Consider the following 25,281-nt stretch of genomic DNA (forward strand, 5'->3'; position numbering starts at 1 on the left):
GTAAAAGAAAATATTTTGCCTGAAGAAAAACTCTCTTAACTCAAGAAAACTGGTTCTCTTGAAAAATTCGAAAATATCTCTTGAATATATTTTCATTCAACCAAGTGCAAGTTACTTTGTTTTAAGATAATAAGCAAAATACCCTAGGAAGTACTTCATTCAAGAAACATGGCCATTTTTCCAACAGCTAAATACTCTTTTGATGAAAAATAATAAGGATACGCAAAGACGACGACGAAGGACGGTATATACAATCAGTCGGCAGTCCGATCAGTCGTACGTCGCATTTCATAGGTCGCAAATCATAGTACGCACGGGTTTTGTTGCTTGGAATTTTCCGCTTGAAATTTTGCATAATTTGCTTTTTAAACGCATATCGTGTAACAAATTAGTGATCGTTATTAACATGCATTTGTCATTTTTTATGAGGACAAATTTTAGGATATATGGATTCTTTAAAGGAGTTTCTGAAAAAAATGGAAATTAGAGCATTTATTTGCTATTATTTGAAGGTAAGAGATATTTACCTAATGCACCTGTTTAGATAATGCATGCGTGACTATATACATAGAATAAGAATATAGGTATCGATTTTTTTTATGCAAATAATTACAAAAATTTTAGAATTTCAAATCGTATTAAAAAATTCAAAATGTGACCAAAGCTTATAATTTTAATAATTTATTTGCTTTACTTTGATTAATCGTGATGTAACATTTTTTTCTAATTTGTAGAGTGATGAACCACCCAAAAAAATACCAAGGAGCGAAGAAGCAGAAATAACTACCATCGAGGAAAATAATATCACTTTACTTACTACCAGACCAGGAAAACCTAAATTTATCAGAAAATAATATACCTCGTAATATGCCTGTGTAATGATGTATATACTTCTCTTAGATCAAAATACATTTTAGTTGAGTCAAAATAGTATTCGCTATTGGTTTAAGAAAAGTGTCTCTTTAATCAAGAAATGTCCCTTTTCAATCAAGAATTTTTGCATGAATCAAAGAGACTATTTTCTTGTAGCAAGAACTTCTTTGCATATTCATTTTGGGTCAAGAGTAAAATACTTTGGACAGATAGATTCTTCTATTCTCTAAAGTAATTTTTTAAAGCTTGTGAAAAGATAGTTAATGCTTTCGGTAAAGAAATGTCGTTCTTGGCCCTATTGAAAAGCGCCAATCTTTTGGGTCAAAGTCATATTCATTTCGACTGAGAGATTCTTTTTTTCAGAGTGGCGCCCTCTACAAGTAGGAGTCATATTGACATCTAAATCAAATTTCTCATGTCGAAAAACTCCCAAATACTAATTTTCATCCAAAATTGACGTTACATCAGAAATTATTTGGAAAATATCGAAATAAAAATGAAACTTCTACACCCTATATCTCCCAAACTAAGCATTTTAGGATATACATTTATGCGAACTTTTTTACTTATTTTTATCTGCAGAATATGCTGCCGAAGTTAATAAATATCATTTTATTAATACATCTTATTACTGAAAATCGTAACTATAGTTCTTTATGATTTTCTGACTATAAAATGACTCTAGTAACACCCATAACGTCTTTGTAGATTTTGGGCAATGTCTTCCTTTACGAGGTCGTTTTATATTGCGGTAAAATTCATTGCAATTTTTACCACCCATTTCAAACACTTTAGAGGCTGTTTTAGCCATCGTACATCATCGTTAAATTAGATAACAAATTCATAAAGTAGACATTTTGTAATGTTCTAAAATCTAACTGGTATATAGTTTGTACCAACTGGATGTGTTAAATGAAATAGAAGATATTGTTTCGGTTTTTTAAAATTTAAAAACTAAACCCTTTTAATTCTAACCCTGTATATCATTTAATGATATACAGGGTTATTCACCTCATTCGACACGGAGTATTATGGTATTATAGCTACACGATTGGATTTTTAGAAATTGTAAGTGATTAGATTGTTGGAGACTACTAAAGCTACAATTTAAAATTATTTTCAAAAGTGTCCCAAATAAAGAAAAATATAACAGTTGTATTTTCGTGATAGAACATCCTGTATATTATTACATTTTTAGTTTCTAGGATTAAAATAAAGGTAAATTTGATTAATAAATCAATCGTAAAAAATCAGGGAAATGAATATTTTTTCATTCAGTAGTTTTATACAGGTACTGACGAAAAGTTATTACTCTTAAAAACAGTTAAAACACATGTAAGTGGCGTCCCCTACAAATAAGTGTCATATTGACATGAAAAAAATTCCATACACCAATTTTCATCCAAATATTGACGTTATTTCAGAAATTATTCGGAAAAAATCGAAATAAAAATGAAACTTTTACCCCCTATCTCCAAAACTAAGCAATATTCGGACATACGAACTTTTTTACTTATTTTTATCTGCAGAATATGTTGCCGAAGTTTCCGGAATACAGTTCGGACAACCCTGTATTTTATAACAATAGTCTAGCCGTTTCTGAATCCAAAAATTCAGGTAATTAATATTTAGTTACAATTTACAAATTTTTATTTTCAATATCGCTTACTAATTGTTTCAATAATCTCGGGTAATAAAAAATCTATTATTTAAAGATTTGAAGTTAACGTCTCCTTTTTGCTGCCAGGGCTAATCTGGACAGGGTCTACTTTGTTTACGCGGAATTCGAACCGCGGTCCTCGGCCATATCATTGTCAATGGCCTACCGTCTTGGCAAGTGTCTAAATCGACTCTTACTCACGAGATATCCGATCTCATCCGGCCTCGAACCGGCGTGAATGAGCAGTGTGTGTCAATAGATTTTACACTTTTGCCTTTATTGGACAAAAGAGCACGATACAGAGTTTCGAACCGGTCACCCGTCCATCCACTAGTATCGCCTTACGTCGCTTAACTTCGGTGTTCTAATGGAAATCGGTGTTTTGACGTAGCTGGGCCGTTGCGGATGGTGTGGCGGATTCATCTCTCCAAAAAAAGCCTTTATGGGTATTTCGCCACTGCACTGCAAGAAAATACTGCTTGTCAGAAGTTATGTTTACAGTTATACAAATTTGCCTAACAAAGAAAAAAATGCTTTCGGAAAGTTTATCTCTTTCCGTCGTCGGAAGCAAAAAAATACAAAGAATAAAGAAAAAAACTATTTAAAATATTTAAATTCAATTATTCGAGAACACTTTACTTTTTTAAAACAGATACGTCTACAAGAAACCGTTGACGTTCTGTTAAAATGACATTATATCAAGTTAAACTTCAAAATTTAACTTCAAAAACAATTACTACCTGATAACAATTACTTAATAAGGTAAAAGCAAAAAGTCCAAACTTTCTGTATTATTATTTTTAAATTTTACGTATGTTATGTTTATTTATCTTATGTTCTTTAAAATCAAAGGAGCAATTGCCATACATTACTAACATCTACGGATGCAGAAGCATTTTTTTCTTTGTTAGGCAAATTTGTATAACTGTAAACATAACTTCTGACAAGCGGTATTTTCTTGCAGTGCAGTGGCGAAATACCCGTAAAGGCATTTTTTGGAGAGTAAAATTAAAATTTATAAGACCAGCATCGGACTAATAATGGCATATGGTATAGAAATCCGAGAGGAAACCAACAAAATCATGTTAAAAAGCGTATTAAGGGTTGCTGAAATGAAGAAAAGAAGAATCATAATGGGGAAGACTCGAAGAGACAGAATTAGGATCACAGACATCAGACAACAATGTGGAGTACAGGACGTAGTGAGATGGGGTAGATAAAGAAAAAGACAATTGTTCGCACATGTAAAACGCATGAAAGAAAACCAGACCACCACGCATAGCTCTGTAAAGGGAAACCGGGAAAAGACAGTTGGAAGTCCACTTCTCAAGAACTCCTGAGGCAACCTTAGAACTAACAGATCGGCAAGATCTCACATAAGAAGCACAACAAGAATGGTTCTTAAGTTCACTAAACATCGTGTCTTTTTAAAAATAATTTAAAAATAACACAATCCCCTTGCATTATTTCTGTCAACATTCTTCAAACATTAGTGTGTTGGAGTACTTTTAATATGGCTTACTAAATGTTTCATTAATCTCAAGTAATAAGTATAGAAATTTATTATTTAAGATAAATAAAATCAATAGTTCTTAAAATAATCAATACAAAGATACTGAGAAGTAAGTTTATGATTGCAAATCTTTCTTAAAAATAGCAAAATCCATTGCATTATTTCTGTTTAAAGTTGGCAATACATCTTATAGTTATCTGATGAATTTCGAGGTAGATGGCACACGGATCATCAAAATTCCCATTAAAAAATTGGCATAAATCCGAGGACAAAATTAGTTACTCAGTAACTCAACGTTAAATTAGTTAATTTATTAATATTATTCGTTATAACTGACATTCTTTGGCGTTTTTTCAGTGTAACCATCTACAATTCCAACAGAAAAATGAATTAAACCGAAACATATGCTGGCGTGAACGCTTTCACTTTCCGCCGATTTGGGCACAAGGTCGGGCCATGGTTTTTGCTGGCATTCAACTTAATTGTTTCCTTTTGAAATTAGTACCGATAATTCGGTACATTGCTACGGGTGCACGTCTACGTGTACCGGTATTATGGGGACAGATTATACATAATTTCTACATTGACATTAGTCATTTTTATACTAATCCAGACTATATGTATAGACTTTTCACACAATCCGTTTATGTATTATTCAGCTTAAGGATATTGCGAAATGTACGGAGTGTACCATTTTTGTGTATTTTATAAAGTTTCTCATTTATGAGTAGAGATACAAAGATACGATTTTCACATCACCGTACTATACTTTTTATGAAACTAAAGATGATACATAGATTTGTCCTAACCCTCTTACTTCCGGAAATACAGGGCGAATTTGAAAATTTTGTATTTTTTTGACCCCCTAGTATCCTGGTTATTTTATATAACTTCTCGAACAGGTGAAAACTGTGTCAAAAAGAAAATGAGAAAAGGGCTTTATTAAAATAGACAAAACAAAGTAACATTCATATTTAAGTATTAAAAATGAATTTAGCAAAAACTAAAGTAATGTACAGGGTGTCCCACTAAGAATAGCTCTCGGCTGTATCTCGGAAAGTATTAGCCGTAGGGCCTCCGGAAAAAAATATTTATAACTAAAGGGGCCATGAGAAATTGCTGGAAATTATTTTCAAGTTTGTAAAACGGCCGCTAGAGGGCGCCACTGATATGAAAATAAGAAAATATAATTTTTACAGAATTTTGCCTAGATAATGGGTACTATTCTTATAATAAATAATTGTATAAATAATATTGGCTTCATAATCTTTAGTAAATTTTGAATTTTTTTTGTTAAAACAATTTTCCCCTATCTGCTAAAATAAAATGGTAGGGGAAGGTTAGATCTGTCTTTATTTAAATGTAATAACTCTGGACTGGATGACCAGAATCCAATAAACGATCCAGAAAAAAAGTTCGTTTAAAAAACGTTTTTTACTCTATATTATACCATAAAACTACTAATAATAAGGTTTTGAACGTAGACGCTAGGGGGCGCTCAATTTAACAAACATAGCGCGTTTTTTCAAAAAAATTAAATACGATAGAATATGTAATTTTACCTGATAGTAGAGAGCAGTAAAAGTTTAAAAAGTCAGCGAAAACCGCATCTTGATATCTTCTTTCAAACCGAAGATATTAGCAAAATTAAAATAAATACCAAAAAATAAGCCCTTAATTACCTTATTTTTACAACACGGTATCAGTAGACCTCTTGGTATCAGTAGACATTCTAATAAAAAAATAATATAGAAACAGTTAGTTTATTTTAAAATCGACGATATACCAGAATACCATAATACCAGATTTATTAATATCTAATAATTAAGATATTAATAACAGTGAGCAAGAAACGATGATTCAGTGAAGTCATGGTAGACTTTGGAAAAAAGTTGCTTTTGACATAATAGCATAAACGCCAAATTGTTATTAGATCAACATTTTGATAGTCTTAGCAGCGTTTTTTATCTTTTGATTGCTTTTTCAAATTGCTCAATACCTTCAACTACTTCAAATAATAAAGACATTTTGAAAAAGTAATTAAAAGATAAAAAAAAAACTCTGCTAAGACTATCAAAATGTTGATCTAATAACAATTTGACGTTTATAGTATTACTTCAAAAGAAAAAAAAGCAGCGTTTCTCCAAAGCCCACCATGACTTCACTGAATCATCGTTTCTTGTTCACTGTTTTTAATTTTTTTATTATTAGATATTAATACATCTGGTATTATGGTATTCCGGTATATCGTCGATTTTAAAATAAATTAACTGTTTCTATCTTATTTTTTTATTAGAATGGGCATAATCAAGAGGACTACTGATACTCTGTTGTAAAAATAAAATAATAAAGGGCTTATTTTTCGTATTTATTATAATTTTGCTAATATCTTCGGTTTGAAAGAAGATATCAAGATGCGGTTTTCGCCGACTTTTTAAGCTTTTACTACTCTTTACTATCAGCTAAAATTACATATACTATCGTATTTAATTTTTTTGAAAAAACGCGCTATGTTTGATAAATTGTACGTCTACGTTCAAAACCTTATTATTATTAGTTTTATGGTATAATATTATGGAGTAAAAAACGCTCTTTTCCGGAGTTATTAACATTTAAATAAAGATAGATCTAACCTTCCCCCACCACTTTATTTCAGCAGATAGGAGAAAATGGTTCTAACAAAAAAAAAACAAAATTTACTAAAGAAATTATGAAGCTATTTAAGTATTAGTACCCTTTATCTAGGCAAAATTCTGAAAAAATTATATTTTCTTATTTTCCATAGCAGTTGCGCCCTCTAGCGGCCGTTTTGTAAACTTGAAAATAATTTCCAGCAATTTCTCATAGCCTCTGTAGTTATAAATATTTTTTTCCGTAGGTCCTACGGCTAATACTTTCCGAGATACAGCCGAGAGCTATTCTTAGTGGGACACCCTGTACAACGAACTAGTAGACAGAAAAGATATTTTAATAAATAACACAAAACTGGATATAGTAGAAGAATAAACATATTTGGGACAACTAATACACAGCTCGGGATCTCTACTACCAGAAATCAAACGAAGAATTAAGTTAGCATGGAGTGAATCTCAATGCCAAAAAAAATTGAAGAATCTCAATCATATTCAAATTTAGAATACGACTTTATCTAAAGAAGAAAACGGCCAAACTGTACTACCAGTTATTACCTGGCAGGCGAAACCTGGACACTTAAAACGAACATTACAAGGAAACTGCAGGTCTCACAACGCTCAATGGAACGAAATATGCTGGGAATAACCAAGAAAGACCGTAAAAGAAGAGAGTGGATACGAGAAAAGACCCAGGTCATCCAGAGAATCAAAGCCCTTAAGTGGCAATGGACGGGACTCCTGGCAAGAAGGACGGACAACAGATGGACCACAAAAATTAGAGCATGGTACCCACGAGGAATTAAGAGACCTAAAGGAAGACCAAATCTGAGGTGGAATCCTGATATTAGGAAATTAGCAGGGATAACTTGAGCCAGCATAGCTAATAAAAGACATGGGCCCAAATACAAAGGGAGTATTTAAATATGTGAGGGAGGCTACACCATAATTTGAAATGGTTGAATAAGCTGAAAATGATGATGATGATGATAAATAAAATGTGATATTTGAAAGACTAAAGTGTATAAAGTTGAATTATTTTAGATTGGGCATTTAAATTTTTCGAGATTTTCGGGATTAATATCAGGATTTCGGGGATACACATACACACTGATATACAGAAAACATAGGTTTGGAAACCCAAGTTGTATTATATTACACCTTGAACGAAGATATGCTTAGTCAAAAACATTTTTCTACAAATTTTATCATAATATATTATATTATTAATTAATTTAAAAATAGCGTTTTATATTTTACAATAGCAATAAAATTTGTCATCTACAAAATATTTTTCATATTATGTTTGTTTTTAACTGTTTCAAATCCAACTCTCGATTATGAAATCGAAAACGCTGCCACCTTTACTTTAGTGTGACATAGTTGCTATACGGATATGTAAATTGGCAAATGTTGTGATTTAATAAATGAGCCTTTAAATTGTTTTCTTACGTGTCTCATTAGGTACGCGGTAATAGTTTCAGTTGTTTTTTTAACTTCTATCGCTTTCTTTTTCTTTGGCGAACTTGGCAAGTTGTGATAATGAATAATTTGGAACTTGGAAATTTACTTAATGTTTTCATAGAATCCATTTACTTTGATAGTATGTAAGTAAAAACATGAAATATTATACTACGTTCATTATTAAGGTGATTTTTCAAGTATTTTTAAGATAAAATGTTTATACAGGGTGTCCCAGAAATAAGTGCAGTGCAAATGTTTTAAGAGGTGATAGATCTCGATAAAAGAAACATATTTTATCGTTTTTCAAATAAGTCCAAAATAACGGAGTTATTTTTCTGTGTCCTAAGACTGTGTCCTAACATGTGTCCTAAGATGCTTCGTTTCCGATATACAGGGTGACTTAATTTTGAGAAAAAAATAGTTTATTTGTAAAATCTTCGGAGCTACTCCAGATATTTTCACGAACTTTGGTACGTGTTTTTTTGCAATTAAGCGGCATTTTTCGATGAAAAATATTTTATCAAATTATTACCAGTGCCGATGCCGTTCATTCATTTGATTCCTTAACGAATTTTACACCATAATTTATTTTTCACAAGAAAATATTGTTTTTATATTTTCACAAGAAAATTTTGCGTTGACCAAAAAAAGCCAAGAGATAAATAAAGGATGAGTCGTAAATAAGTGCAATTATTTTTAGATGTAATATATTCCGACCCCACAAACACATCTACAGGGTCCGGCAATAGTGCGTCGAGCATCTGTAGCTCCTAGAATAAAAAACTTGAAATTTTGTTTAAGTGCAGACCTAAAGTATGTACGGGGATGTATTTCAGGAAAATATTCAACCAAACTTCTATAGAATGGCTCAAAAAAGTGTGAGCGGATCAGGATGATTTTTTTAAATGGAACACCCTGTATATTATTGCATTTTTGGCTTCCTTGCAGATCACTTTACATTATTCTAAGATATGAGTAATTATATTTCGATGGTTTCACAGATATTATTAATAAATAAAAAATATATATTTTTCAGCCTATCTTAAAAAAAATTATTACAAGAAAAAAATACAAGAAATGTCCTGAAATCAAAACTATATTAGGTATTTACTTTAGATGGTCTATAGGTACTTACTTTGTTATAAATATGGAAATCGTAAATTATACAGGGCGTTCAAAATCCTACGCCAAACTTTTTAAAATATAAAATAATGTTTCTTCGTTTTTTTTAAATGGAACGTCCTGTATACTAATTTCTTCTTAGATGGAGAGTTAAAAAATGAACATTTTTTTGTATTTAAAGTATTTTAAAATGTTTAATGGTTTCGCAGATACAGACAGTATTATTTCATATGGCTCTTTCAACGGTAAAATGTGAGAGAAAATTCAATAAGTGGCTTTCATATAAATTTACTGTAGAAAATGCTATATGAAAAATAAAACCGCGAATATCTGCGGAACCGTTAAAAATTTTGAAATACTCTAACTAAATACAAAAAATGTTATTTTTTTAATTCTCCATCTATTGAAAAAAATATACAGAGTGATTAAAAAAACGAAGAAAAAATATTTAAATAATGTTTGGCGTAGAATTTTAACCACCCTGTATGATTTACGATTACCATATTTTAAACAAAGAAAGTACAGACCATATAAAGTAAATACCTAATATAGTTTTGATTTCAGGACAGTTCTTGTATTTATAATATTTTATTTTAAAAAGGCTGAAAAATATATATTTTATTTATTTACAAATATCTCTGAAACCATCGAAATACAATTACTCATATCTTAGGATTAGGTAAAGTGACCTGAAAGGAGACCAAAAATGCAATAATATACAGGGTGTTCCATTTTAAAAAAATCATCCTTATCCACTCATACTTTTTTGAGCCACTCTATAGGAGTTACAAGCCAACTTGTTCATATCGATTATATGCTATATTAAAGTTAGAGAGTTTTAGATAATTACAATTTTCTGTTTCAATTTAGACCAATCTCCCGGACTTCGTGCGAATGACCAATCTATGACGCAACACCCAAAACAATATAGCGTGCGTGGCGGCACATAGTTAAAAAGCCAATTTCCAAACACAAAATTTGCAAAATTCCTATACTTACAAAATTAGAACGGAGTCGATATATAAACTTGACTGAAAAAACTGACTGAAAAAAAATAAATAAACTGGAGAGACCGAACGAAAATAAAGGCGTGCATTTAACTATTCGGTTAGCGTCCGCTAAAAATACATCTCCTAGCACTAAAAATACACTTTAATCGAATCATTTAAATGCCAAATTTTTTCCTGCGTCAAAATATCACGCTTAAGCACTCGTTAAAATCGTTCGGATTAATCGTTTCTGCTTTTATATCGTATTAATTGCTTCAAACACATACAGAGTAATATAGTTGCCTTGAATTATTGAAATAAAATACATACATATTAATTACCTGCAATGGACAATAATTATTATTGGTTTAACATTCACAAGATAAACATTTTGTTTTTCAGTTATAGCATTACCTAATCCGGTGTTTAACCATAATAAATTTTTGTTATTTTTAATATAAAATTCAATTGAAGTGATTAAAAAGTACTTCCTCAATACAAAAAGAAATGCAACGAAGTTACAATTAAGGAATAAATAATAAATCAAATTCAATACAAATTTCACTGTTTTGAAATGACAATGACGCGTAGAAAATTGTGACGTCACCTATTAGCATTTGACTGAATAGTTGACAGAGGGCGCGAGCCTCTGAAGAATTATATTATGGCGTGTCTAGTTCTCTACTACCGTATTTACACTATATATTTTAAAATCACGTTAAATTTTTCTATTTTTATTAAGATCGTTAAAAAATACGTTTTTATGTGGGATTATTCTTTATTACTCCAATATTAAATTTACTTTTATATTTTTTGCTATTAGAAAATAAAACTTAAATTTGTATAATTAACAGGCCATTACTGCCATTTTTATCGAAGCACTAAACACTACCGAAGTTGTTCGGATGTTCGAAGCGTTCGAGGGTTCGAGGTTAGATTTGTATTTTGTGGATTTTGCGTTTGGCGTTAAATACTTTGAGTTTTCAATAATTTTGTTTTATTGTACCCCCTTTATTATTTTTGTAATGATGGGTGTTAAAGTTTGTTTTGTGAAGGGCTGTCTAAATAACTCTGAAGGCTCTCCAGAAAAAGTTTTTATAACTGTTCCTTTGGATAAGCCGTCGAAGAGCCTGGTTTGAAGCGGCAAGACAACAATATGTCAGTACAAGATTTTGTACTTTTACCGTGACACTTTTGATAGGTGACGTCAGAGATTGCAAAAGTGTAAATTTGAAAATCTTAATATTGATTATTTTTTTTTTAAAAATGGGATGAAATTGAAGTAAAATAAAAAATACGGGTGTCATAAAATTGTATGAAGATTAATTATTTACACTAAAAAACTATGGTTAAAGTCCGGATTCTAGGGTTACCAACTTTTAAAATAAAAAATAGAGAACGAGAAGGTAAAGAAGCGCCTCAGGCGAAATATTTTTTGAACCCTCACCCATATTTTGTCAAAGATTGACTCTAACAGTTACGTAAACGTTATGCGGATGATGTTCATTTTTACCAAACGATTTTCTACTAAAACAAATATTTCAAAACATAAGCTGACATTAAGAAAATATAAAAAAGCCAAACATATTTATCGCGTTCACAAATATTTCTTGTACTTAAATATTCCTTTTCTGTACGACTGTACGAGCGGGTGGGAGTAGCAAAGGACAGTGTTCCCAGTTTTACAATTTTATGAAGCTTTGTAGCAATGAAGGATTATTTTTTAAATTTTCAGTTTGGTATATAAAAAAGTACGCTGGAATAGAGAACAGTAGGCAGCCCTACCTAATAATTCATCCATTAAGATGGGATAAACTGCGGCTTAGTGTGCTCTTAGGATGGTCTTCCTGCAGTATTTCACATTTCTAGACCAGATTTTAGACCAGTAACAAATTTTCATATAAATCTCTCAAGAAGTAAAGTATTTTAAGTTAACGTCTTCTTTTTGTTGCTAAGGTTCTCTATCTGGACGAGGTCTACTTTGTTTACGGTGAAGCCGAACCGCTGTCCTCGACCATATCATTGTCAATGGCCAATCGGCTTGGCGAGTGCCCTATATTACCGCTGTAATATTACCGGTAATTTTGGGCATATTACCGCAATATCGGACATTGGACATTTGACATTTTTTCCCGCTCTACACTTTTCCTTTTTTTTGGTAAAAACAAGATGGCTTGTTTCTTGTCTAAAAAGCCCTTTTTGGACACTATACGCTTATTAAAAAGCTTAGCAGTTGATGATAGCCCAGATATATCTTATGTTCTTTCACTAAACATAGTAATCTTTCTTCGAAACGAATTTTGGCTACAAATACAAGCAACTTATGACTTGTTTAAGCCAATCTCTAAGTGGACAACGATTTTTGAAGCTAACAATTTCAAAAGGTTTTACCTCCTTTTTTGATCTAAGGTCTATATTATGTATCAAAATAACAGATTCATCCGCTGCTAGGTCGGAAAACAAGAAAATGTGTGCAATTCTGGAAAAATGGGCAAGTAAATGTTAAAGACATGCCCATCTCTCTACCTATTATAACCAAATCTACGCGGCGAAAATTTAACTGAAGCTGAAAATTTAATTGCAACGGAGTTCATCTACGAAACTGCAAGGCAAAAGTATTTTTCACAAGTAGAGTTCATTATAGAAGCACTGACTGACACAATACAAAATTAGAGGTAATATTTTTGCTAAAGAATTTGTCTTTTCCAGCAAAAAATCTATATCTGGACGTTTTTGGTGGGACGTCTTGCTCCAGCTTTAAAATAGGTATGTTGGTTATAGACAACTTAAATTTACCATCGTAAACAGCCGCAACCAAAAGGACTTTAAGTACTTGTGGATTTGTCCATTGACCAAGAAGAAACAAACTTACGGTGGAAAGGACCAGAAAACTACTTATATTGCCCATAATTATAATTTACTAAATGGAGAAGAACATCCAAGAATGGTAGAGGCGGCTAAGAAAGAAGTTTACCTATTACATAACTTGGAAGAAGTGGAGCTTAAAAAAGTTAATACTTTTTTTAATCTTTTACTAGGACATCTTTAGCTATAGCCGCATATTAATTTTCATTGTTTTCAGCATTGTCAGTAATGAATAATTATTGTTTTAGTGAATCTATTTGTTGATAAAGTGTATAATTTTATATTACTATTTTTGGTGTTAACGTATCTAACAGTTAACGTATCAGTATATTTTTTCTAAACAATTAGAATAATTACCGTTTTTTTAAAATAATTTCTTATTATGTTAATTGCGAACTACTTTTTTTACTTTTTTTACTTAATATCGAAGATGGATGAATCGAACCTAAATTCTAAGTAGGTACGTTAGTATTTATACTGTACTTTTAGCATATTTTTTAAATACTTAATTAATTAAATAAAATTTGACACATAAAATTCTAAATGCATTCTTTGAAATACACGGTGTCCCAATATTCCGTGGACATAAAACTACTACGTATTTTTAGAGTCAAAATAAGTCCATTGGACACAATTTATCTCTATACAAAAGTGCTTCATTTGTCCGCTAGAGGACATGTTTTTATTAATGTCCTCTATTAAACTTTAAAAAAATAAACACATTTTTTCAGAAATGTTAAAAACCGTTATTCCAATTGGAATGATATTTTGAGTGTCTATGTTTTGCTAAGTGCTCTAACATTTGACTTTCACAAAAATCAAGAAAAAGTACAGGAAGGGCCAAAACTACTCCCACCCCTACATAAATTTTAGTATAAATATCTTCCGTAAAAAGCCTAAAAAAGTTAATAATTTTTAAATTAATTAATGTTGGGGTTTATTTTTCATTGATGCCCTCTAATGGAGAAACAAAGCACTTAAGTATAAAGGTAAATTAAGAGCAATTAACTTATTTTGATCGAAAAAATACGCAGTTGTTCTATTACCACGAAATATTAGAACTTCCTGTATATTTTTTAGGTCTGCTTTGGAAAAATAAATTCTCAAAAAAATTGTTTCTCAACCACTATGCGATGTAGTGTTTTTCTAAAAGAGATAAAAAATGTAGTAAATACCAGATGCATAATTTTACGACAAGAAAATCTGTCGTCGGTGGAGTTGGAAAATATTTATACAAAAATTTATGTAGAGGTGGGGGTGGTTTTCACCCTTCCCGTACTTTTTCTTGATTTTTGTGAAAGCCAAATGTTAAAGCACTTAGCAAAACATAGACATTCAAAATCTCATTCAAATCGGAATAACGGTTCTTAAAAAATCTGAAAAAGAAGTGTTTATTTTTTTAAAGTTTGATGCCCTCTAGCGGACAAATGAAGCACTTTTGTACAGAGCTAAATTGTATCCAATGAACTTATTTTGATTCCAAAAATACTTGATAGTTCTATGTCCACGGAATATTGGGACACCCTATATATTTAGATTAATGATAAAGGATTTCCAAAATCTAGCTCCCTTGTTAAAGTGAGTAAAAATAATACGTTAAGGCAAGTGTTATTAATAAGATCAACTGAAATGAGAATTATTAGATATTACTTACACATAAATACACAGAAGTACGAGTAGCACACTTAATATTATAAGCCTTGATTATTTTATTTATTGTTAGCTAAAAGGTATTGGCACATTTTCACGGTTAATTACTTTTCCTGTTATTTTTCTAGACTCGTTTAACATTCAGTCTTAATTAACTTTCTAAATTTGTAAGCGTCATATAATTTGAAAATATTTTACATAATCATAATACACATAATGTACTTAACTTCGACAATTTCCGAATTTTATCTTCTTCTTCTAGTGCAGATTCATTAATGGATGTTTGTGATAATATTTTCCATTGCTTCTCTGTTCCGGGAGGTGTGTATTAACGACTGAACATGAGTAGCCCTATGCACTGTCTAATATTCCTCAGCCAAGACATTTTCTTCCTTCCGATACCCCTCCGGCCTTCGATCTTGCCTTCGATCAACAAATGCAAGAATTGATATTTGGGGTTTCGCATTATGTGCCCCAGGTATGCGTTTTTTTTCTTTTTAATCAATTCAAATAATTTACGCTCTTTCTCAATACGTCTGAGAACTTCCTCATTTGTCAATCTAGCCGTCCAAGGTATCTTCAGGATTCTGCGATATAGCCACATCTCAAAAACCTCCAATTTGTTGATGGTAGCTGCTTTCAATGTCCAACCTTCCATACCATAAAAGAGCATCGACCACACATAACACTTTACGAATCTTAATCTAAGGCTAAGGTCAAAATCAGAACAGACAAGTACTTTTCGAAACCTCAAGAATGCCTGCCGAACTTGTTCGATGCGACATTTAATTTCCTTGTCTGATATCCAATCTTCGGAGAGCCGGATACCCAAATATTTAAATTTATCTACTCTTTCTATGGGCCTTGAGTTAAATGTTAGAATGGAGTTTATAAACACATCTGGGTTTCTGGATATAATCATAAATTTGGTTTTCTTGATGTTGATGTTTAAACCCATTGCTTTGCTCTGTTCTCCTACCTTGTTGACCAGTTGTTGTAGGTCGTGTATATTGTCTGCAATTAAGACCGTATCGTCGGCATAGCGGATATTATTAATCCACATTCCATTAACTTTGACCCCCATTTCCATGTCCTCCAGGGCCTCCTGGACAATAGCTGAGAAGCTGAGAATAGCTTAGAAAGCTTCTGAGTATAAATTAAATAGGAGTGGAGATAGCACGCAACCCTGTCGCACCCCCCTTCTAACTTGTATAGGATTGGACATGGTATTATGGAGTATACCATATATATAGTATTATGGACCGAATTATGAAGTTTTGATATTGAAATGTTAAATTTCGTAATTTCTAGACTTGATATAATCTCATTTTATACATCTATAAATGCTAACATGAAAACTAATGTTAAACATTGTTAAGTATCACAGTTTCCGCAGAACGGCATCGTTAAATGAAACTGAACACATCGAAATTAATTAAATTGTTTAAGTGATATTTTCAAAAGTCAACAACTCGGATATGGTTAGTTTCAGGTACATTGTGTGTATCTTGATTTTTGCTTAGAATTGAAGGAAGAACCGAAATATGCAATAATATACAGGTGGTTCCGTTTAAAAAAATTAAACTTTGATGTGCCACGACTTTCTGACCTACCCTATATACTAAAATTTATTACCCGCTAATAGATATTTTAAAATCCTATAACTTTTATTTTTAATTTTTTTTCCGTACCTCTTATATTTTATCTAATAAGCGACCGTTTCCATACAAAAAAGCGACCCCTTATAAAACTTCGTTACCTCTGGCTTTAGACACAAATATTAGCACAAAGATTCTTTTAAATGACATTATTTTATTTGCTATAATTCATACATACTGCCATTACTCGCTGACGAGCATTTGACACGCATCAGAAGATGGTTGCGCAAGGCGTTTTCTTTCATGAGCTTTTCTGTGACTGAAAAGCCCGATACGCGATTTTATCTCTCTTCCAAACTCTGGACATTCAAAAATCTCATTACTTTGTTGCCTCTTTACTTTTTGGTTGTCGCTGTTAACTGAGTTTACAATTCTTCTCCATTGAGTTCTATTGTGAGCGCGGTTACCAGTTCTTTGTGGCGTAGCCGGTGTGAACGCACCTTTGAATGGGTTAATTGAGCACTAAGCAACATTTTCCCCCTAAGATGCGATGAATTGCCAAAAAATTCTGCAAGCTAATTTATAAAAAAATACAAATACGGAATAAATTTTGCAATTTTATTTTAGTCCTAATAGGTATATTTATTATTCGGAATCTATCACATAATATTGGCCTTCTATGTTTTTGTAACAAAATATAAGATTAATATCAAGTATCAAACGCTAATGATGACGACCTTTATTAAAGGATTTCTATGACGTCATTCCAGTACTTACAGTAAGTTTCCATTGCTTTTTTGTATTACTAAAAAAATACAGATTAAATAGAGCAATAGAAAACTCTATTACTTTCTATAAAATTGGAACTATTTAGTAGAATATCAAAAACGGCTGTTGATAATAATCTGTCTTAAAAACAACAGTTAATTAGTTATGATATTCTTATTCGATGATTTATATGTCAATATTATGTTTTTTAAACGATATGAAAATATGAAAACCATTCACAAACATGCACAATGTTCATAAAAATAAGTACTTCTGATCAGCTGACTATGTGAACCTTGTATGCTTTGTTCAGTCACAATTGAAATTATCTTGTTAGCTTATAGTGACAAAAATTAAATACATATTTATGTAGACGTAACACAGTAGACTGTAAATTAAATAAAGTAAAAAATAAAACTACATTCAGAAATATTGTCTGTCCTAAATTGTTAAGGAGGAAAATACTTCAAACGGTTCCATTTTCTAATATATAAAATTCTCGTGTCTCAGTATTAGTTACCATACTCCTCCGAAATGGCTTAACCGATTTTGATGAAATTTTATATGTATGTATATTCAATAGGTTTGAGAATAGGTTGTTATAAGGGTGGTCCACCTCAGTTTTTTTTATTTTTCGGAGAAAATTTTTTATTTTAATTTTTTTATGATGTGGTATTAAAAAATATATACAATCCTAAATTTTCACCCTTCTACCATCAACCCCTATTTTTATAGACATATTAGTAATTCAATGATTTTCAACCTCGTGAATAAAAATGATTCTTGTCCCATAAAAATATTTATACGGCAAAACTATGTTTGCCGGGTCAGGTAGTTATCACATAAAAATCTTAAAGAATAAAATCTTTTAATTGTATTATAAAACAAAATTTGATCAATGAATCCAGACTTAAATAACATACATAACAGTACAAGATGTCCAAATATTTAGTGGATACTACTAATTATTCTTAGAATCTATACAGGGTGAGTCTTAAATAAGTGCAAATATTTTTAGGGCTAGTATATTTCGACCCCAGAAATACGATTATGAGTTTTTTTCCGCGAAATTTTTTTGGAAAGTTTGGAATTTTTTGAAACAAATTTTGGATTTTTTTTTAGTTTTTAGTTAACATAATTTCTTGATAATATGGCAACATAGGCAGAAAATTAAATTTACAAAAAATAAAATCCAGAAAAGATCTAGTGGTTCTCAAAATTTAAGAAAAAAATTATTTTTTTTGGAAATTTTCAAAGTAATATAACGCCGTTATTGGTTATGGACTTATTTGAAAACCGGTAAAGAGATATATGTTTCTTTTATCGAGATCTACCAGCCCTGAAAATATTTGGACTTATTTAAGACGTTAATCACCCTGTATAATTTAATGGGCACAATTTACCTGTACACGATAGTATTTTGTTTGTCTGTTTGAGGGCATAAAATTTTAATAAACCGAAACGGTTAATTAATTTAAAATTATATAATTTCTTGATAATATGGCAACATAGGCAGAAAATTAAATTTACAAAAAATAAAATCCAGAAAAGATCTAGTGGTTCTCAAAATTTAAGCAAAAAATTATTATTTTTTTTTTAATTTTCAAAGTAATAAAACGCCGTTATTGGTTATGGACTTGTTTGAAAAACGGTAAAGAGAAAATATGTTTCTTTTATCGAGATTTACCAGCCCTGAAAATATTTGCACTTATTTAAGACTCACCCTGTATAATTTAATTGGGCATAATTCATCTGTATACGACAGTGTTTTGTTTGTCTGTTTAAGGGCATAAAATTTTAATAAACCCAAACGGTTAATTAATTTAAAATTTATGAAGCTAAAAATTATTTGTGAGAATGACATAACATTACACCATTTTTCAATTATTATGGATTACTAGATTTTAAACTTTGATGTGACAAGAAATATTTTTTGCCGGTCAGCTGCGGAAAAACATTTGATTTTTACTAGAAAAGACAAAAAATTCTAGAAAATACTAGAAGAACCATTTACGAAAAATGTATCTGCTAGAATTCATCTAGGTGTGAAGATAGTTTGTGAAATTCAAACGTTAAAGCGCCTAGCAAACCATAGGCACCCCAAATCTCATTGATATTGGGCTTTAAAATATTTTAAAAAATGTTATTTTTTTAAAACTTGTTACCCTCTAACGGATAAACAAAAAACTGTTGTAGAGTATATTGCATATGTAAATTATTTTCATTCACAAAGTTACGTAGTAGTTCATTGTCCACAGAACATTTGGACACCCTGTCTACTTCTATACCACATTAATACGTATTATGAAACAAATATAATGTACTTAAGTTCATTAAGTTAAATATTGTGTAAATTAAAAATAAATTTACTTCCCTGTAGTATGCTTATCTTCTATACAATGTAACTTACTTTACACCGGTAAACATAATAAAAGAACACAAAAGCCCATAAAACAATCCATCACTTAAAGTTTACTCCACTTTTTCTATAGTAGTTTTAACACAGGTTTATTCCAAAATACAAAAAGAATTGAATTTTTCACAAAAGAAAACTTCACCTGCCTGACACAAAATAAAATAAAACACTACATTATTGTTGTGTGGTGTCGTATCTCTACACTTCATTGTATTTTATCTGATAACAATGATTTTTATAAGTAGACCTTGCTCAAGATAATATTAATTGGATTCAATTATATATTCTTTGGACTGAATGTTGCCAGTTTCTTTTTTATGAAATTTGAGTATATTGATTTATTTTATTTAAACCCCATGATTAAAATAAAAATAAAATCCCTCAATTTAAATCACGATTTAAATCATGATTTAAATCATTTGACTTGTATGGGCTTATCATATTGAGGTACTTTGCTGGTACAAATATTTTGAAAGCGTTCTAACTAAGTTGTCATTCTGTATTGATTTAAAAAGTTCTTCGCCGATTATTATTTCTAACTTTGCTTTGAAAACAAGGATGAAAATAAAGCAGTGATTATGTTATTATGTAAGTATTCTTTTTACTACCACCGAGCACGTCATTGTTGCAACTTGCAACTGCGTTAATACGCCTGGCGATGACCGTCTCATACTCTTTCAGATATTTAGCAGTAAAATAAAGAAACCTGTTATTTTTAAGCTGTTATTTTAAGCTGTTTTTTATAAATAACTATAACAGTTTCAACTGTTATCTAAAAATAACAGTTTGGCCCATCACTATAACAAACAAAAAAATTCTTAACGTTTCGGAAAGTTTTCCGTCTTCAGAAGTAAAAAAAAATACAAAGAATAAAGAAAAAAATCAAACCAAACCAAACTATTCGAGAACACTTTAGTTTTTTAAAACAGATACTACAAAAACCGTTGACGTTCTATTAAAATGACATTATATCAAGTTAAACTTCAAAATTAACAATTACTACCTGATAACAATTACTTAATAAGGTAAAACCAAAAAGCCCCAAACTTCCTGTATGATTATTTTTAATTTTTACGTATGTTACGTATTTATGTTATGTTCTTTAATATTAAAGAAGCGATTGCCATACATTACTAATATCTACAGATGCATGAGCAATTCATTTATTTTTATTAGATTGTATTAAGCCTCTTTTATTTTTCTTTTAGAGACAATCGCTTCTTTCATTACAATTTTGGCGTTATTAAAATTTATTCTGTAACCTGTGTCCTATGAATGCTGACAAATCTTAGATCTGTGAAAATCTCCCTTTCTTAAATAATCTTTATGTTCTTTAATTCGAACATTTAAGGGTCTAGATGTTTCACCAATGTAAAATTTATCGCATTCACGTGGTAATTTATATATTACATTTTTTGTTTGTTCTTCTGTATTCATTGGTTTAGTATGTGATAAAATGGATCTAAGTATATTTTGTGTTTTGAAAGATGTTCGTATGTTATATTGTTTTCCTATCCTTCTTATATTTTCCGAAACGCCTCGTATGTATGGAATTGTAAGTTGTATATATTGTGTATTGTTATCATTGTGTCTATGATTTGGGATTTGTATTTCTCGTTTAATTTTTGTTAATAAAATATGGTGGATAGTCGTTTTTTATTAATGTATTTTTCATGTGGTTTCTATCTCTGTTTAGTGAAATGTCGTCTGAACATATTAATTTTGCCCTATCATATAAACTTTTTATAACACTTTTTTTACACTTATACTGTGATTAGATGTGAAATTTAAATATCTATCTGGTATTTGTGGGTTTTCTGTAAACATCTAAAATTAGTTTAATTTAAAACTTTGACACTAAAACATCAAGAAATGTCAAACAATTACCTCTCTCTACTTCGAAAAGAGGTAAGTTTTATGGTAGGTTCGCGAGAATTTATATAATCCAAAAAAATGTCTATTTCAGAAACGTTATGTTGCTATTTTGCAAAAATATCATCAAGATAACGCAGCCATATTACAGGCTTTTTTGAAAAACAATTTATTGTATTATTTTCAAAATCTTCCATAAAAATATTACTTAACAAAGGAGAGATAGGTGATCCCATTGCCATACCGAAATCTTGTTGAAAAAATTCATTATTTAACTGAAGATAAGTAGTTTTAACACAAAGTGTCAACAATTCCAAAATATTAGCTATATGTTTAATTTTGTTCTATCTATTAAATGTTGATCTTGTTCTAATCTATTTCTAACTATTTTAAGTGATTTATCTACCGGCACATTAGTGAAAAGACTAACAACGTCAAAACTAACCATTAAACTGTTAGGTGTTATATTAATTTTTGAATAAAGAAAGATTCAATCATTTGATTGCTCCGTATACGAATAATGTTGAATTAATAAAAGACATATCATATTATTATTACTAATTGCTGTAGCGATATTCATAAAAGTTGTGTTGTGGGATCATTTTTGCATGATCCCACCACAAAGGTATACAGACTACTAAATTAGGCTTATTATTCGAAACGATATTAAATCACATAACACCACGAAAATGTGTTCCCATATAAAAAGGTCCGTATCCGAAAAAGAGGAATAAACTCGACAATGATGTCACCGCATTGCATCGACCCATACCGACGGCGACGTATGAGATCTCTAGCCAGGGAGTTAGAGGTAGGGACGTCGACAAATATCGATACGCCCCGCATTTAAAAATATATCGATATACAGTGTATAAAGCGCCTCCTTGCAGTTGAACGATATACTTATTGCTTATTAAAAAAGATAAAAAAATCCTTCTTTTGACAGAAAAAAGTTATTTTTCACGAAGATCATCTATTTTCTGAAACCCAAAATATCACCAAAAAAATTATCATATGCTCGTCATTTGCCCGATTATTTTGAAAATGTTTTCAAAATTGCTTTATCAGTGACCTACACTCAAGTAAATTATTTTATATTCGGTAAAACTAAATAAAATACAGGGTGTTACAAGAAACGTGTAAAAATAAGATTTATTTTTCATTTAAACATGGGTCCGATTATGTTTTGTTTCGTAGCTACAAGGGTCTTATTTTTTTTTCTATTTATCATAACTTTCTTCGAGTGCGTTTAGCGATTCGAATGAAACTTGGAGGGTAAAAGTTAGTATGAGTTCTACTTATTTCAATGCTAAAAAAAAGTGTTCAATGCTAAAAAATGGCCTATACACTTTTGCTAATAAGAGGAAAAATTCAGTGGCGCACATATTTTTTTTAGAAATATATTCTAGTGACAACCCATATGCATGTCCCTGATGAATATGTCGACACTTTTTTAATATTAAAATATGTCGCACTTATAGTAACTTTTACCCTCAACATTTCATTCGAATCGCTATATAAAAGAACATGGATGAAAATTATAATAAATCGAAAAAAGTTGAAGATTTGAACCCCCTGTAGTTATGAAACAAGACAGAATCGGATTTATGTTAATATTAAAAACAAATGTTATTTTTACGAGAGGAATCTCCCCACGAGAGATGGCATATGTTTTTTGAAACACCCTGTATATATTTAGTTGGTCTTTTTCATAAATAATACTAAATATTTTAACATCGTTAAGACCAATTATTTATTTGTTAAAATACGTCCTATATGCCGTTTAAATTTTTCATTATTTAATGCAAAAACAACGTAAACAAACATAGAAAACCGAAGAGCAAAAAAAAAATAACAATAAACTAGAATATACAAATACTAATACAGAATAGAACATTTCAAGGGTCCAGGGGAAAAACATGATAAGCGGTAATTCCTTAATTTTAGGGCTTTACAATATTATAGTAGGTCTTAATGGATTCTACAAAATGTATAAGCTCTGCAGGACTGTTAAATCCTATATGCATAGTAAAAATATACATACAGAGAAAGAACCTGATAACCACCAGCCGTCCAGGGCTCTCCCTTATTACTTTACTGTTAGTAAAACAGCGCTTATCATATTTCCTCTGGACCCTTCAAGGTTGATTCTCACTATACCTTCCATATCAGTTCCCATTCGTTTCCCTTCCGTTTACGTAAAATATTATATCATGTAAATGAATAGGAAAATGCACACTATCCGTTCCGTTTCCCTTCCGTTCCCTATCCTTTCCTTCCATACATTTTTTTGACGGACGGACTGAAGCGTTACGGAAACAGCGTTGTTAAGTTCTTACATTTGTACCATTTCTTTCATCTCATAATTAAATCTATTACCCTTTTCAAAAGATACAAATTTTTAAAATAAAACTTTTGTAATAATATAAATTTTACAATAAAAATTACGGAACTGATACGGAACGGAAGCTTACGTATAACGTCAATACAATAAAAACTACGGAAGGGATATGGAATGGATATGGAATGGAAATGAAAGGTATAGCGAGAATCAACCTTCATTTGGAAACTGTTGTTTACCTCCGCTTATTAAATGATAAGATGCAGCTTTGTTCTGCATAGCCTACTTTTAAATTTTAAATGTGTATTGAAAAAAAAAGTGTGATTCTTATCTTGTTTTGTGAAATATATTCATAGTAGATATTTTATATTTTCGATAAACTTTTAAAAAAACTTAATTTCTTGACAAATACATTGATTAACAAAACAGCACAACACATCAGTCAATATTTCAAAAATAAAAATATTAAGAAAAAAAATTAATCACTGGATTCTACGAAAAAAGTTGCAAAATCAATTGTCAGTATCATGGAAACTAAGGGGGCAAATTTATATTTGGAAGATGCTCCAAATAAAAATTCGCAAAAAAAAAATTCACAAATCACTGGCATAAAAATTCGACCGAACGAATCACTATCAGTCTTGACTTGTCTGGACGCGACTGGACTGTACACGACGTGTTTTGTTTGAAAACAACTTTCGTTCCCGCATTTGTTTTTCTCATGACTGTCCTAGATTGGATTCAGCAACGTCCGACGTGACTGATCGTGACTGGATTGGACTGTGTTGGTGCGAAATGGGCATAAGGATCAGAAGAGGACCACAACAGATCTAAAAACGTCGCAGTGGAACAGGCCGATGGCCACCCCAAAAATCTAATGTAATTTAAATCACTGATACTTTTTTCAGAGGTATTTTTTTGTAATTAACAATATTTTGAGATTTATTCAAAATTGAATTTCAAATTTAGAGCATCAGGATGACTTCTGCCTGAGATTTGAAGCCTGCTTTCTGTAACAGAAAAGCAGTTCTCATTAGAAATTACATTAATTTTTTTAAAAGTTTAAAGTCAATATTGACAAATAGAAAGTATCGAAACTGACTATTCAATCGATATTTTTTTTCTGAAATGGACATCTCTAGTGTGAGAGACCGTGTTGCACTTAGCTCGGCTTATAATAACAAATGGGCGAGCATTTCGTATTTTTATTTTGCGCTGTGTCGACCTTGAACGGCGGCCATTAAAAATATTTTCGCTCGCTCGGCAATTCATCTGCTGGTATGAACGACCTTTTATATAAAGCTTTTATCTCTACTACGTTCTGGTCGAACGTTGTTGGAAGAAAAATAATATTTACTGACGGTAGACACACCGATGTTTGCCAATCGTTCTATAGAAAATTTATCAATCAATAGACCCGATGAAAATATTTCAGTTTTGGCCGTAAGAATTTTGTGGTTTTCGCCATTTTAACAATGTTTTTGAAGATTCACACACATAATCAGGTTTTAAAAGCAAAA

General features: G+C 30.9%; 1 protein-coding gene across 7 annotated transcripts in view; it reads right to left on the reverse strand.

The window, feature by feature from the left end:
• LOC115889476 (nuclear receptor coactivator 2) overlaps positions 1-25,281 on the reverse strand; it is a 311,795-nt gene that overhangs the window by 183,691 nt on the left and 102,823 nt on the right. The window contains exon 1 of one of the 7 annotated variants that reach the window (XM_030909477.1): positions 19,543-19,687. The exons of the other annotated variants lie outside the window; for them this stretch is intronic. Within the exon in view, the coding sequence (XP_030765337.1) occupies positions 19,543-19,559 (17 nt within the window). The 5' untranslated portion in view covers positions 19,560-19,687. Of the gene's footprint in view, positions 1-19,542; positions 19,688-25,281 lie in introns of those variants that run through there. 7 annotated transcript variants of the gene reach the window in all.

This window comes from Sitophilus oryzae, unplaced genomic scaffold, assembly GCF_002938485.1.
Source record: "Sitophilus oryzae breed Bouriz unplaced genomic scaffold, Soryzae_2.0 scaffold_815_pilon_pilon, whole genome shotgun sequence".
NCBI lineage: Eukaryota > Metazoa > Arthropoda > Insecta > Coleoptera > Curculionidae > Sitophilus > Sitophilus oryzae.